Source organism: Rhinatrema bivittatum, chromosome 4, assembly GCF_901001135.1.
Source record: "Rhinatrema bivittatum chromosome 4, aRhiBiv1.1, whole genome shotgun sequence".
Taxonomy (NCBI): domain Eukaryota; kingdom Metazoa; phylum Chordata; class Amphibia; order Gymnophiona; family Rhinatrematidae; genus Rhinatrema; species Rhinatrema bivittatum.
The window spans coordinates 227,658,628-227,673,693 of NC_042618.1; the positions used below are offsets into that span (position 1 = coordinate 227,658,628).

At 43.6% G+C, this 15,066-nt stretch overlaps 1 protein-coding gene across 1 annotated transcript in view; it reads right to left on the bottom strand.

The window, feature by feature from the left end:
* Positions 1 to 6,770: 6,770 nt before the first annotated feature.
* Positions 6,771 to 15,066, bottom strand: part of DUSP16 (dual specificity phosphatase 16) — a 132,804-nt gene continuing 124,508 nt past the window's right edge. The window contains exons 7-8 of the mRNA XM_029599803.1: positions 13,886 to 14,009; positions 6,771 to 9,686 (exon numbers count right to left, since the gene is read on the bottom strand). Of these exons, the coding sequence (XP_029455663.1) occupies positions 8,522 to 9,686; positions 13,886 to 14,009 (1,289 nt within the window). The 3' untranslated portion in view covers positions 6,771 to 8,521. The remainder of the gene's footprint in view (positions 9,687 to 13,885; positions 14,010 to 15,066) is intronic.

The window sequence follows — 15,066 nt, forward strand, 5'->3', positions numbered from 1 at the left end:
GATCCCCACCCCTGTATATTTAAATGTAGGCGTGCTAGTAGCCAGCAGTATGTGTGCAAATTGAGGTACAGCTAGCTGTCTCTCATACCTCTTATGGAGGTGAGTTTCCTGGTGAAATATTATAGAGGCCTTCAAAGAGAGGGCTTCTTTGATCAAAAGTTTGCCTTTAGTCTGAGTGTTTAACCCTTTGATATTGATAGATACCACTTTAAGAGCCATCATAGGTAAACTCCCTTTCCTCTCTGCGCTATATTCCCCAGCCGGACTGTCCCCAACAATAGCCATGTTGTCAGCCCACCACCCTGTTGCGACTCCCCCACTCAAACCGTTGTCGACCATTCCCTTTCAACCTTCCCCTCCCCCTTCCCTCCCTCCCCAGCTAAAATAGCCCCTCCTACCACCCTCCCACCCCTTTCATTCCACCACCAATACATCGGTAGTGACCCCCTGGGGATAAAAGTCCTCCTCCCTCCCCCCACTGTCAACATCTGATACTCAAAACAAGTTAAAGCAAATTGCAATTATCGAGTTCTAATAGCACAGGGTGCCATCGAAAGAGCAAGTTGAAAATATAACTCATATGTATAAAGCATCTAGAGATAAAAGTCAAAACCTTCCTGCTTGTACTAGGATTGTAACTCTGCCGTTGAACGGTTCAGTCTCTCACTCTACGCCTTCTATGGGCGTGCCGTGCTCATTTGATTTTTGGCAAAGTTGGGAACCGGATTTCCCCACCCGCTGCCCCCAAGGATGATCTTTTGGATAGAGAGGTCCACTGTTGGAAGAGTGAGTCCCACTGCTGACATAACCAAGCCTGCTTCTGATAGATTTTGGAGGCGATGAGTAACTCCTCTTGTGGTGAAGGCTAACCCATTCGGGTACAGCCATCGGTACCTAATATTTTCTTTTATGAGCAGGGTTGTTACCGTTTGGAGCTCCTTTCTCTTCTGTAGAATAGCTGCAGCCAGATCATTGTAAAGGGCTATGTTGTGCCCTTCCCAAGTGATAGTTCCCATCCTACGGGCCTGCTGCATTATTGCGTCTTTCAGTCTGAAACTATGCACACAGGCTATGATGTTGCGAGGATTGTTCGTTTTCGGGGCGCAGAGTGCTCTGTGCGCCCTATCCAGGATAATATCGCTGTCTGCAAAATCAGTGGCATCAGGCCCCTCATTGAGTACGACTCTGCATATTTTACGGACCACAAGGCCCACATCTTCATAAGCTTCCATTTCAGGTACTCCCCTTATTCTGATGTTGGAGCCGCTAGATCTATTTCAAGATCTTCTAGTTTGAGCATAATTTCGTCGTTAGCTGTATGAAGATCTAGGATCTCTTTATTAAGGTGAGAGACTTCCAGTACTTGCCCCTCTACTATGTTTTCCACATCTTCAACCCGGCGGCCATATTCTCCCATCTCTGAGTGAAATTCTGCTAGAGCCTCATGTATATCCATTTTTATAGATTTAATATCCCTCTGTATTTCCTTAAACCAGATCCGAAAGTCCTCCCTCGCAAGTTCAGTGTGGTGGCCACAACCGCTGGCCTCGGCCAGCTCTTTGCCATCTATTTCCTGGTGCACAGTCTCGTCTGCCATGACTGCTTCACCTGGCTCCGTTGTTTCCTGCAAGGCCACAAATCATGAGCCCCCAGCTTCATATGAAAAGTTCTTTATGTTAAATCTGTTTTTATTATAAATAATGAACATTACCAAAGCATAACATTTGGTACATATTTTCTTAACTCTATCCATATTTTTACCCCTCCTCCCATAACCCGATTTCTTCCTGGATGACATCCTAAGATGTTGTGCGATCTCAAGTCACTGAGTATGGAGAGAATTTACCCTCGATGGCACCAATATATCAGGGATTGTGGACAGTGTGAGGGGAGCTATCACGTCAAGCGACCATGTTGCAGGGATGACATCACTTCCCCCCTGATCTCACCTAACCTGCCATTATACGATGTGCAAATGGTTATCGGTATATAAAAGCCTTTAAATAAATAAATAAAATAAATAAATTATTTCGAATTTCATAATTTCTTTCTTCTAAATTAGATCTGGCATGGTTGTGAGATTTAAAGCTTGAGAAACATTATGTACAATGTCTTTGCTGGAGAGTGGCAACACCCTGTGGATGTAGACTGTGTATATTCACACTTCTGTGTGAGGAGTACACCTGAATTTTTTTTCAAAACTATATTTTAGAGAAAGAGATGCTATTTCTCGCTACACAACAGTAGAGATGGAGTCCCGCTTTTCTGTTCACTCAAGAACCATTCTGTACTGTGTGCACTATGGTTCAAACTCAAGTTCTTTGCTTTCTTTTCTAGGATAAAATACTGGGGAATGAAATGGTTCGACTGGCTAAAAGCAGCACAAAAGGCCAAATTCATGCCCCAGTAAAAATAAATGGATTCACATCTGTACCATGGAGTAATAGCCTGTGGATAATTTGCTGCATTAAATATAGTGTTAAAACTCCAGAAGGCAGGACACAGTTTTAGACAGGGGAGATGAGGGGATGGAAAAAAACAAAACACAGTGTCACACATTCTAAACAAGTACCACTTCTGATTTTATTTCATCTTATTAACATACAAGTAATGGTCATAACACATGGCAAGAAACACACATTTTTGAACCATTTACACAGCCCATCTACCAGATTACATTCTTTTCAAATGATCAGACATGTACAAATCTTACAGTACCCTTCTCTTAACTACTTCCCAGCATCGACCTATGTGCAGGATGCTAGTAAAAACGAAACAGAAATACCACATTGGATCTGACTGCCTCTCTCTGTCTCTCGCCCCCCCCCCCCAACCCCCCCATGACACCAACACGGACAGATCCATATTCTGGCAGTTTGCTCAATTCATCTACTGCACTTTGTTTCCATAAAACAATGACAGTTAAGTCAAAATGCAGTTTAATGTAGAAAGATGGTAGACCCTCCCCTGCAAAAGGGAAAGAGACCATGGCCATTAGTAACAGGCCATTCCTTCCCAAGAACAGAAGAAAGTATGAAGTTGTCTCTTTTGAATATTACTGGCAAAATCTTTTAGAAGAAAGCTTCACCGTTCCACAGTAGCCCTTTTATAATTAAGAGCAAAATTAAAAAAAACTTTCAGCTGGGGCATTAAAGCTAATGAAGGAGCTATGAGTGTACTTACAATGTGGCATCTCTGTGCCCCATGAACAACCTGACCTTTCTCTGCCTGCCTGACACACACAGCAATCACACTGTATAGACTCTGGCCCAGATGACAACTCTGAGCTGATTTGTCTCAGGCTGTCCCCTCCCCCACCACCACACTGCCAAATCAAGTTAATCAACTTTACCCACTTTCTCTCAGTGCTAGTTTAAACAATCTACCAGAAGGATTTTAACTCACATCCTAGCCAAAACAAGAAAAAAAACCCCAAAAAACTGTCCATTTCTCCACATCGCAAAACCTGAGATTTGAATCACCAACTAGCTACTCTTACATTAAAAAAAACATTTAAAAAAATCGTATAGCTGAATTGGAGCTAGAAGGAGTATCAAATATTTGCTGAATGAAAAAAAAAAACAAAAACAAACAAACTTCGGTCAACAAAACTGTTCGGCAATTACATGAATTTTCTTATTTTTGATTGAGTTTTAGGAGCCTGTGCTTGAAAAACGGATCTCAGCAGTATAGCAACAGTCTCATAGTTGACACAGCAGCCTGGCTGTGCTCAGCAGAAGATGGGTTCATCAAGGAAAAAACAAAACAAAACTGATGGCTGCTATCCCTTATGAGAGCCTAAGAGACAATGAAAAGGAGGAAGTATTTTTCATTTTTATAATAAACTGAATTTTACTCTACTGCACTCTCAAACAGGCTGATACTGTAGAGGGCTCTCAGCTGAGCGTACTGTTTGATGCGCATCCACTATCCCTTATATCGTAAGGGGTTTAGTGGGTCAAATGCATATCCAACCCCTGCCGAAACTAATAGCGCTCATCACATGTAAATGCACGTTGATGGGGCTATTAGACAATTGCCAGGGATACAAAAAAAAAAAAGAAAAAAAGTGCGGCAGATCCGCTCAGAAATTAGTGCCTGCCAAAGGTCAGGCATTAATTTCTGAGCAGCCGGAAAAAAAAGTGTACAGAAAAGCAGAAAATACTGCTTTTCTATACATCCTCTGACTTAATATCGTAGCAATGTTAAATCAGAGGAACCATAAGGTAAAAAAAAAAAAAGTAAAATTTTTTTTTTTTTTTAAAGTGCCAGTGGATGAGGTTAGGAAAATGGATGATCAATTTTACAAGTGTCCATTTTCCTAACCAGTGGCTGTCAGCAGGTTTGGAAAATGGATGCTCGTAAAATTGAGCGTCTGTTTTCTTAACCTGCTGACAGCCATCTCTCCTGGGTCAAGGAGGCACTAGGGGTGCGTAATCATCCCTAGCACCTCCTTTTAGCATGATGCCTCATTTAAACACAGGATCCCGCGTGTTGGGAGAGCAGGCGCTCCACACTGAGTGCCCATTTTCCCGCACACTACAGAATCAGCCTGAAAGTGTGAAAACCAATAATCGTGGATTGGACAACGCCAAGGATAGAAGAGAGAAATTTAAGGAGTTACAGAAACAAAAACAAGTTGCTTCTCTATTAACAAAATCCAAAAGAATAAAAACTGATCCAAAGCCACAGGCTGTCCTCTGGGAAGGTAAACGATTGAAAGATTGTCGAAAATCAGTGTCACCATACTCAAAACATCGAAGACCTCACTCTTCAAAACCGATGCAAGGTCCTTCTTCTCCCCCCTCTCCTTAACTCTTTTTGTGCTGATTCACACAGTGTGTTTGCTGTTTTTTTTTTGCAGAAAATTTTTATCTTGTTTTGTCATACCATTAAAAAAAAAAAAAAAAAGAAGAAGTGGTCATCCAGATTAGAGGTTAATTTTTTTTTTATTGGACAATCTTTAAATTAAGTATAAGCCGCATTAAAAAACCTGGCACCTTGTCCTGCAAAAATGTTCCTACTGCGGACTTTCAACTTTTGAATTGACATCTGGACCCACAGGTTGGTAACCACTGATCTAATGGGAGGTGATGTAGGAGAAAATAGAGCAAACATGGGGAAATGTGAGGAGAAACATTGCTCAGTATTCCTTCTAATGATCAGCTTGTCTTTTTTTTTTTTTTCCCCCTCTGTTCTCCCTCCTTTGTCAACCCTTACATATGGCAGTATTTAGCACTGTATACAGTGCTACTTTATTCAGTTTGTAAACTGTGTGAAATGAAATCCCTTTCTTCTTTCCTAATTTATTGGGGACGCAAAATGAAAAAGAATGGTTGAGCCCTACAACTCAGCAGTTTATTTCTCTGCACTGCTAAGATGAGCTAGACTCAGGACTCTTCCTTGGATTGGTGCCCAGGCAGCATTCATATAGTCTGAGAAAGGCAGGAGACAGTGCAGATTATTGCTTTTAAGGCAGCTCCGTCATTGATGGTCAAAACGGCACCACCAGAAGTAGCTCTGAAGAAGTTTCCTGGCCACAGAATGCTGCTGCCAGTTTCCTACTAAATCAGTATTGTTCTATTCAGTGTCTGTTTTCTTAAAATAATTTAACAGGGGGGGCTCCCAAAAGCTCCTTCTAGCACAATACTATGCAGGACTTTACTTGTACAGGGGAGAAAAAAAAAATCAAGACTCCCCATCCGCTTCGTCCCCCACTCCAAGCCTCCAAAACCAGAGACTGTGTATGAAGGACATCTGATGATATCCAAATGTGACACTGCAGAGGTACCCAAAAGTTATTCTAAGACATGCCTCCATTTGTTCTGCGTGAGAAACATGTTCTGCCACTGTTACTTTAAATGGACTCCATCACCTCTCCCCATTTCTGCTTTAGTAACAAAGCTGCCTCAGCAGCAGTCTGCATGCTCTTGTTACGGCCTAGAGACATTCTTACACATCGCTTCCTATAAATCCCCGCTGCTCACAGACAGCAGAGCTAACACACAGTTCATGGGAAATGATGTTTCAGAATTTCCAGACCGTATGAGAAATTAAAAAAAAAAAAAATTAAAAAAAAAAAAAATTAGATTACCGAAATGGCAAAAAAGCAGGAGCAGTAACCAAGAGTCAAATGATTTAACAAGATTTTCTAACAGCAGCTCAGAAACCAGAATACTACTATGAAGAGCAAGGAGACCAGGTTTAAGAGTCTCGAGTAGCTTATAGATAAAATTAAAACTGGCCCAGTTTAAGGAACAACCTGAAGATCACGTTCCACAAGCAGGCAATGTTGTAAGACCATAGTGCATAGCAGTTCATCATAGTTCCTACTTGGAGGTAAGCTCGTAAGGTCCATAATCATACCTATCAAATAAGGAGTGCTTTTTTTTATTTTCTGGAAAGCAAGATACTGGGATTCAAAGGCAGGGTAGTCTTTGGGGTGAGAAGGAGAATTTAGGTTGACTGCTCTGTACCCCTGTGGTGGCCCCAACCCTGGAACCAACTGCAGAGATCAGCCCACAGTGCCATCCTCTTCCTAACCAGGAGGCAATCATCCTCTGCTGCTGTCATGACATAGGAAAAGCACCAGTGAGGGGAGGAGAAGAGCACTGGTGATGGGGTTAGGTAGGGGGGAGAGAGAGAGGCATCGGTGGTGCTTCCCCCCCCTCAACCCCCCTTCTCTCCTCCTCCCATGCATCTCCCTCTCTCTACTCCCCCCATGCCCCACTCTGGCGCATCTCTCTCTCCCCCCCCCCCCCCCCCCCCATACCACTTTTCCAAGCATTCACCCCCTTATCACCTCCTTCTCCTTGCTTACCCCCACTGGCAACTGAGTCCCGGGGCACAGAGAGCGGAGGCCTGCTGCTGGGTCCAGTCCAGCCACTCCCGTCTTCTCCCCAAGGCAAAAAAGCAGTATATGAGGGGGTTGGGAGGGGAACTGATAGGACTGGGGAAGCAGAAGGCTCTTTGTTAAGTTAGATTTGGGGCACAGGACAATTGAACTGGAGCAGAAACCCTGTGGGGCCCATCCCGTGGCACAGAAACACAGGGCTTGTTCCCCCAACTCTATTGAACAGTGCCCCAAATCTCATTCAGCAGAAGACATAGCTCTCTTCTTCCTGCTCCAACCTCTCCCCTTCCAGACTGCTGTAGAAAACAGGAGGGGAGGAGGGAGCTGAGGCTGAAGGTGATGGAAGAGATACTGTTCTCCTAATCTAGCCTTTCCCTTCCAATAATTTCATAGGGGCTGATGCCGGGGGGGGGGGGGGGGGGGGGGAGAAACGTTGCCAGTATTCAGTACCGGCAAGTGCCGGCAGAATCGGAGCCTTTCAGGTAAGAGAGGGACTCAAACAGCTATGCAGTGGGAGGCTCATAACACAGTCTACCGCTCAGCCAGGTGAGTTCTGCTGTATCAAAAAGGTTTCTTCATGCCAATTTCACCTGGAGTCACCACAATTTCTAGTTTTGTGTCTCCTGTCCAAAGCTGAGCTTTGGTCCGGAGGCGGAGCATCGTCTGCACCACGCTACTGCGCCTCTGTCATGAGGCAAAGGCACTGGAGATGGTGTTTTCTTCCTCAAGGAGGAAAATAAAGAAAGGGGTTATTTTCTCTAGTGGGGGGGGGGGGGGGGAGGGCTCTCTGGCAGATCTGCACAAGGGACCCTCTTCCAGCAGAAACAGGAGGAAAACAAACAAACAAAAAAAAATAATAATTATGGATCAGCCCTATGTTTGCTTTTTACGAAACTCTTCCCACTGCTCTTTCTGCATGAAAACTGAAGTCTTGTGCGTGGACAGCTTTATTAAAACGGGACAAGAGTGGACTAGCTGACTACCTATTCACATTGGTTGTTGGAAAAAAAAAAATAAAAAATACTGGTAGCCAAAGTACTAACTTTATGTTCTGAGGTACGGTTCTTGCTCTGATCAGCTCTGGCAAGTCACCTAAACTTGTCCATTAAAATCAGTTTCGCCATTATTTACAATCTTTAGGATCCAACCACTGTGTGTCATTATGGGGGTAATTTTTTTTTTTCTTTTAATCAATTCATTGTTCACGACAAAGTGTTCCTTTCCCACCCCTCCCTTGGGATCTGGCTCAGTCTCAGGGCAAAAGGTGCAGTGAAGAAAAATCATGCGATGTCTGGTTTGGGTGAAGTAACACAATCTAAACAGCGTCAGGAAGCTTTGCTCTCTGGCATCTAGAAATGTTCCATCACAACGAACAAAAGACATTTTAAGGTGATGTGCAACGTATCGCATAGAATTGCTTCATCTGGGAGGGATTCATTTGTGACAATCTGTCTTTGGAGGGTGAAAAACCACTTTTTTTTTTAATCTCCCCAGTGCAGAGCTAGTACTATACAGCCTAAATCTGTATTTCAGTTTCCATTGAAATCATGGTAGCAAAAAGTCTCAGGATTATTATTTCAGATTTACTGGGAAGTGTTCTTAACAACAACAACAAAAAAAAAAGTAGGAACAGATTTTAATCTCTCAAGTCCCATTATCTGATGTTTCTCAGGACACTTCGATGATTTCCATACTACCGGAAAAGCTGGACTGACTACCCACCTTCCCCAGCTCCTCTCGGGACCTGCTGTCCGACATGCTCTCTCCAAACTCCATTTGGCAGCTTCTCCGCTTAAACTGCTTTTCAAAAGAGCTTTCTTCATGCCAGCTGCGCCTGGAGTCCCCTCGATCGCTCGTCTTCTGTCTCCTGCGCACAGCACAGGTCAAGTCACAACCAGTGGGCAGCTGGCCACAGCTGTAGGCAGAGTAAGTGGCACTGCTGCCGTAAATGGCCGACGCAGAGTAGAAGTGGGAGGAATCGGTTGCAAAGTACCAACTGTTTGTCAGGGAGGCCGCGGATGCCTGAGGAGCTAAAATGTCCGAGTGCCAGCCCTTCAAGCCCATCCCCGCGGCAGACTTAGCTAAATGCTGCTGGCTGGTGGAGAGGCCGAACAGGAAGTTAGTTTGATAGTTGTCCTCCATACTGCCACTTCGATGCAGTGGGTATAATAACGGTCTCTGGGCCAGGTTGCTGCTTCTCCCTGGGTGCTGCCGGCTGCTTTTATTTTCCACCTGGCGGGCGGGCGGGGGTTTGTCCGGCACACTTGCTTCCTCTTTGTCAGGGCTGGGCTCCGGTGTCTGCTCGGAGACCTCCTGAACCGGGGAAAACTGGCACAGCTTGCTGCCGCTCTCCAAAGCGGCCGCAGATTTGTAGAACTCCAGGTTGTCCTCCGAGGAAGCAAAGCCTGCCACATAATGGCCGCCTGTGCAATAGGGCACAGATTTGATATCCAAAGAAAAAGAGCGTTTGAGTCTGTTGCTGTCTTCTACCCTTTCACCTGACGACAGGTGGAGCCCGTTGAAGTCCTCGAGAAAGGGGGAGTTTTCGAGGGAGGCCGGACGCGGCGTGAGAGGAAGGCCTCCCGGAAACACCGCTTTCTGCTCTACAGCCCCTGAGGTAGAGTTGGCGCCGAGCGGATTCATGGGACTGCCGCTGCTCTGCCGGCCCTCCGGGACAGTCCCGTGCTCACTGGCTTTCTCTAGGTGGAGAAGTTTCAGCTTGCTTATTGGCACAGCCTGCCCTGCCTGGGTCTTAATTTTCTTTTCAAAGTCCAGAAGCTGGCCCAGAAAATTGAAGTTGGGAGAGATGGTCGGTCTTTTTTCTTTCACAAATCTATTTTAAGAAGAAAAAATATATAAATAAAACCCACAAAACTCTCTCTCAATATAAATTATGTAATGTTTTTATTCTTGTGGGAACGAGGGGTGGGGGGGGAAGGGTTTCCTTAACATGTACCTCACATCCCTCAGTGTCTCTATTTTTAAATGGATAAGATAAGGCAGCCCTGGGACAAACAAGTTTTGGGCGTTTTAAATTAAAAAGTACAGTTATTTATTTTGGCTTGGCAGTTTTCTATTGCTCCTTTGGGGGTCCAGTTTAAATTACAGCTGGCCCTTACTGGGATTATACACCATAAACCTTCACTCACAACTAGCATTTTTTTTGCACCAGTTTTTAAAATTCCTCAAGCCTGGCACAGTCATCACAGAGACTATCTTCACCAAGAGTCACGGATCACAGCTTCTACCAGCACACAGCATGCATGAGGGATGTGCTTTCACTGGAAACAAAATAGGACATTTCAATGAAATGTCCCATTTCATTTCATTTTTTAAATGACAAAAAAAAAAGTGAAACAAAAATGAAAGTTATGCTCACACCCTGAAAACACACAAACAAAAACGAAAGAATCTCACTTCTCACAGATTCCAGACCCCTCCCACACCCAACCTTTCATTCCAGCAGCAGATTCTTCACAGGGCAGGAATGATCTATCATTTCTGCCCCGCCGGTGTAGTAATAAAAATAAAAATTAAAAAAAAACCCCGAAGGCACCGGCCTCAGGCAATGTTCCATCTCATTTTACCGATGTTTATTCTCTATTTTATTCTTATTTCTGTCATACTCCATGTTTTTGCCACCACCTAAGTTTATTGCTCCTTTTGCCTTTTCCTTGTTTATTCCCCCCCCCCCTTGTTGTGACTCCCCCATCCCTGTTCTCTGTATTTCTCTTAGTTCAATGTAAACCGATATGATGTACCCACGAATGTCGGTATAAAAAAAAAGCTGTTAAATAAATAACTTTTTGAAAGCCTGTGGGTGCAAAAAATTCTCTTTTGTGCAACTCTTTATAAGCAGAGTTCAAATTTGTATGGTGCAAGCCAAGAGTCCCTAAACAAGTATAACGCAAATATCATTGGGATTTTGAAAGTGGTATTTACAAGCTACCCAGCTAAAGGCCGACTCTGAATATTTTGGGCACTTATCCGGCTATACTTTAGCTAGATCTCTATTTATTTGGCTAAAAGGTAGCCAGATATCGTAGAGGTGTTCCCAAGGGTGTTTCTTGGAGGAGTTAGGTTAGTTGGATTAACGTTATCTAGCTAACTTGAGTTGTGCCACAAAGCTGTCTTATATTTACGATAGCCATCTATATTGAATAATGTGGTTACACCAGTAAATATTGCTCCAAGTTTGCCAGATAAATGTATCCGGATAACTTTGCAATCTGGCCAGTGACTCTGAATATTACCCCCCCTGAGTTATTTCAGCATGTCATTTGTTTTAAATAAATAGAAAACATGAAAACAAGATACATTTGATTTCATATTTTATAGTTAAGCATAAATATATATATTAAAGATATTAAGGTGAATTTTAAAAGCAGGTCAGCAGAGTTTTAAAGGGTCGGGGGGGGGGGGGGGAGGATTTGGAAGTCCTATCCCTTGCCCGGACAAACTGGAAATGAACTGGGAAAACTGGTAAAATTGTGTTGTGCTGTGGGTACATGTGCACCACCCCCATTCAGCCTATTTTACAACGTGCGCATAGATGCGTGCATGTTATATAATGGCCGTGTCCCTGGGCGCGAGCTGGCAAACGCGTGCACATGTGCCCGCGCGCTGCGTTTTGCCACGTTCATGACTTCTGCACACGCACGCAGCTTAGAAGGAATGGTTTACCTTCGGTCAGCTGGCACCATTTTGTACTGCTGCATCCGCGGGGGGCCGGGAGCAACTGGGAATTGCTCCTGCCCTAGTACAAAACACTGTGGATGGGGTGAGAAGCTAGAGGGAGAGGGAGAGAGCCCAGGAGGCTTCTGTTTTGTTTGTTTTCACAGTGGAGAGAAGGGATGGATCCAGACCCAACATTTTTCTTTAGTTTTCCTTTTTTTTTTTTTTTAATTGTTGGTTTCATTTATTTCAAAAAACAAAACAAAAAAGCAAATAAAAATAAAACTTCATTTTGAAAATAATTTCTGTAAACAACCCTAGCATGCGTGCACCCCGAGTCTGGCAAGTGAGTGTTGCTTCATGATGGCTGGGAGTTCCTTCCCTTCCGATGCTTGCCTTCACAGCATCCCCCAGCCTCAGGCAGCCTAAGGAGCAGAAATCTGACTTGGGAACTGAACCCAGATTTCACAGCAGCACTACCATTAAGACAATAGGCCTGAAAAAGTACACTCCTCTCTGCAGGATTTTAACTGAGGCAGAGTTCAACCCATTATATTGCAGGGCCCCCAAGAAGTTTAGCATATATTTCACTATCTTTTACTTACATTAAAGAAGTGGAGTAATGCTCCAGGTTGTGCAGTCATACTGCTATACATGCACTTCTCAATTCAACACAATACCACATAACTATTAACATTACTCCTACTATTAATTTCTCAAGGCAAATGGTAATTTGAGGAATACAACTTTTATATTCAGGGCTTATGAACTAGTTACCATGGGGGATCTCGCTCCCACCATGTTTTCAAAGGGCCTGATTTTCAAAAGGATTTACATGCTTAAAACTGGGTTTTACATAGGTAAATGCACTTTTCCAGTTTAAGTGGGCTTTTGAAAATTGCTAAAGTATATGCCATTGAAATGTCCATAGGATTTACCCACACAAAGTGCACTTATGCGGGTAAATGGCTTTTGAAAATTGCTATGATATTATGTTAAATTTACATGCGTAACTCCTTTGAAAATTCACCTGAAAGTGCTTAACCTTTTACATATTGCTCCATAATATAGTCCTGGGGGAATTCTGTACTACTGCGGAGCGCAGAATTTGCGCAGGATTCCCCCCCTGCGCAGAATTGCCAAATTCTGTACAGACAAAATGGCAGAGGAGACCCTGGCATGCCGCGAAAGGAGCGTGCGCCGTTCATGGCAAAGAAGAAGGATCCAGAGTGCCGCAAAAGGAGCATGCACTGTTTGCAGCGAGAGTGTGTATGGGTGTGTGTGTGTGTGTGTGTGTGTGTGTGTGTGTGTGTGTGTAGAGAGGGGGGAGGGGGAGTGAGAGAGGAGGTGGAGAGAGTGTGTGTGTGTAGAGAGGGGGAGGGGAGGCTTGAGAGAGGAGAGAGGAGGGAGATGTTGTGAGAGTGAGAGCGGGGGGAGAGCAGGAGGGATGCTTGAGTGTGGGTGCCAGAGAGAAGGAGCCTATATGAGGAGATTGTGAAGGAGTGTGTATGTGTGTGAGAGATTGGAAGCTGGTGTGAAAATGGGATCATGTGTATGAAAAAGGGACATGTGTATGTGTGGGTGCTAACCTGTGTGAAAGGATTGTGTATGTGTGAGAGAGAGCCTATGTGAAAGGGTGTGTGAGAGACAGACATAGGTAGTCTATGTGAGGGTGTATGCAAGAGAGAGGGACCCTATATGAAGTGATGTGTCTTCGTGAAAGAGTGAGGGAGCCTGTATGAGGGTGTGTGTATGTGCACTAGCGAGGAGGCATGTGTGCGAGAGAGGGAGGGACAGAGGGAACCTGCGTGAGGGGCAGTACTGACAACGGGGTCAAACTGGGAATGGCGATAGAGTGGAAGGGGTTGAGCCTAGAGTTGGAGGGGAGAGACACTGGCAGGTGGAGGAGATGGGGCCTGAGAGGGCAAAGTGGGCAGGGGGAGTGGAAGGGACACTCTTACAGTGAATTTCTAGGGAAAGCCTGCTCAAAATATTTTAAAAATTCTGCATCTTTAAGTAATAACTTTCTGTATTAATTTAAAATGTAATTACTTAAAGACTGTCATGTAAATTGTGTTATTTTGACCAATATAAAGTTTGCAGAATTTTAAGTTTTTGTGCGCAGAATTCCCCCAGGGAGTAATAATAGTAATTAGCATAGAAACCTGATGGCAGAAAAAGACCATATGGTCTTATCTAGCCTGCCCATCCACACCAACAAATTCAGCTTTACAAGTCTTAGTGCTCCCTTAGAGATCCCCTGTGTTTATCCCATGCTTTCTTGAATTCATATACTGTTCCCTAGGTCTTATGAATCTAAATTTCTAAAGTTAGGAGGACCCCAGTAGACTGCCTTGCCTGTAGGCTTCATCTAAGGACATATCCATCCTCTTCATGATGTATGCGATGGCGATGGTGGCAGATCGAGAAATTCCAGCAAGACAGTGAACTAACACACGTCCATTGGAGGCTTTTGCTTTTTCTGCACAACAAGAATGATGTATTCACTGTTAAAAAAAACTTGCCAGTTCAAAATAACATTAAAGCACCAGCAGACAAGACAGAGAAACCTGTGCACACTAAAATATAGCCTGGACACACACACAAAAAAAAAATTACTTTACGTCAACGGTTTAAAAGTGAGGGGCCAGCCTAACATTCACTGGCAAGTACTGTGCACTGCCACTGATCATTAAGCTGGCCTGAGCAGAGAAGGAGCTTCAACCATCTCAACAGTGACACCTACTAGCCTTCATTAGCCAGGAGGGAGCAGTGCTTTGTGGTTGCCTCTGGCTAAGGATGGTCACTGTGATGGCTGGGCTGAGTTGGGAAAGTGATATAAAAATGGAAGAGACCCCCCTCCCCGGGTAATTGTGAACGAAGGCTCATGGTGCTGTAGCCCTATAGAGAGGGCTGGTTCTGATTGAGCCAAAAATCCATGAATCTGGTGGACAAGCTTTTAGACAGCCATTGCTGCTCACACATAAATTAATATAAAGCTGTGCTATACACATGCTACATTTAATATCAGAAAAGCTTCTACACTGTTAAGAGACAAAGAGGTGCAAATATTCCTAGATAACTAGTCAAAGTCAGATCTAATTTTTGTTTGTTTGTCTTTGCTATCTGTAATACACAAGCTAAACTACTTCATCAATATTATCTGACCTGGTAGTAATTCTTTGTTGCTTTTTATTTTTTCTAAACATTATCTACCATTGTATGCCTTCCAAAAATCAACTTTATTCACAAAAATCAAACTGTAAAACTAAGTCAACCTCTTTTGCAGCTTTTTAGCACTCAGTGTGAGCATTATTGAGAGTGTTTTAACCTTGGGTCAATTTACCTATCTACACTTCACCCTGTGCTCCAACTTAGATATTAGTAATGTGTACATTAATGATACATAATTAAAAAAAAAAAAAAAAAAAAGATTCTGTAAATAAAAAGTTCCATCTGTAGTATTACTTAAAGTGTGGATTAACTCAAGAAGTTAGGAAGTTTTTTTTGGTTTGTTTCTTTTTAATCTAAGAACCTCT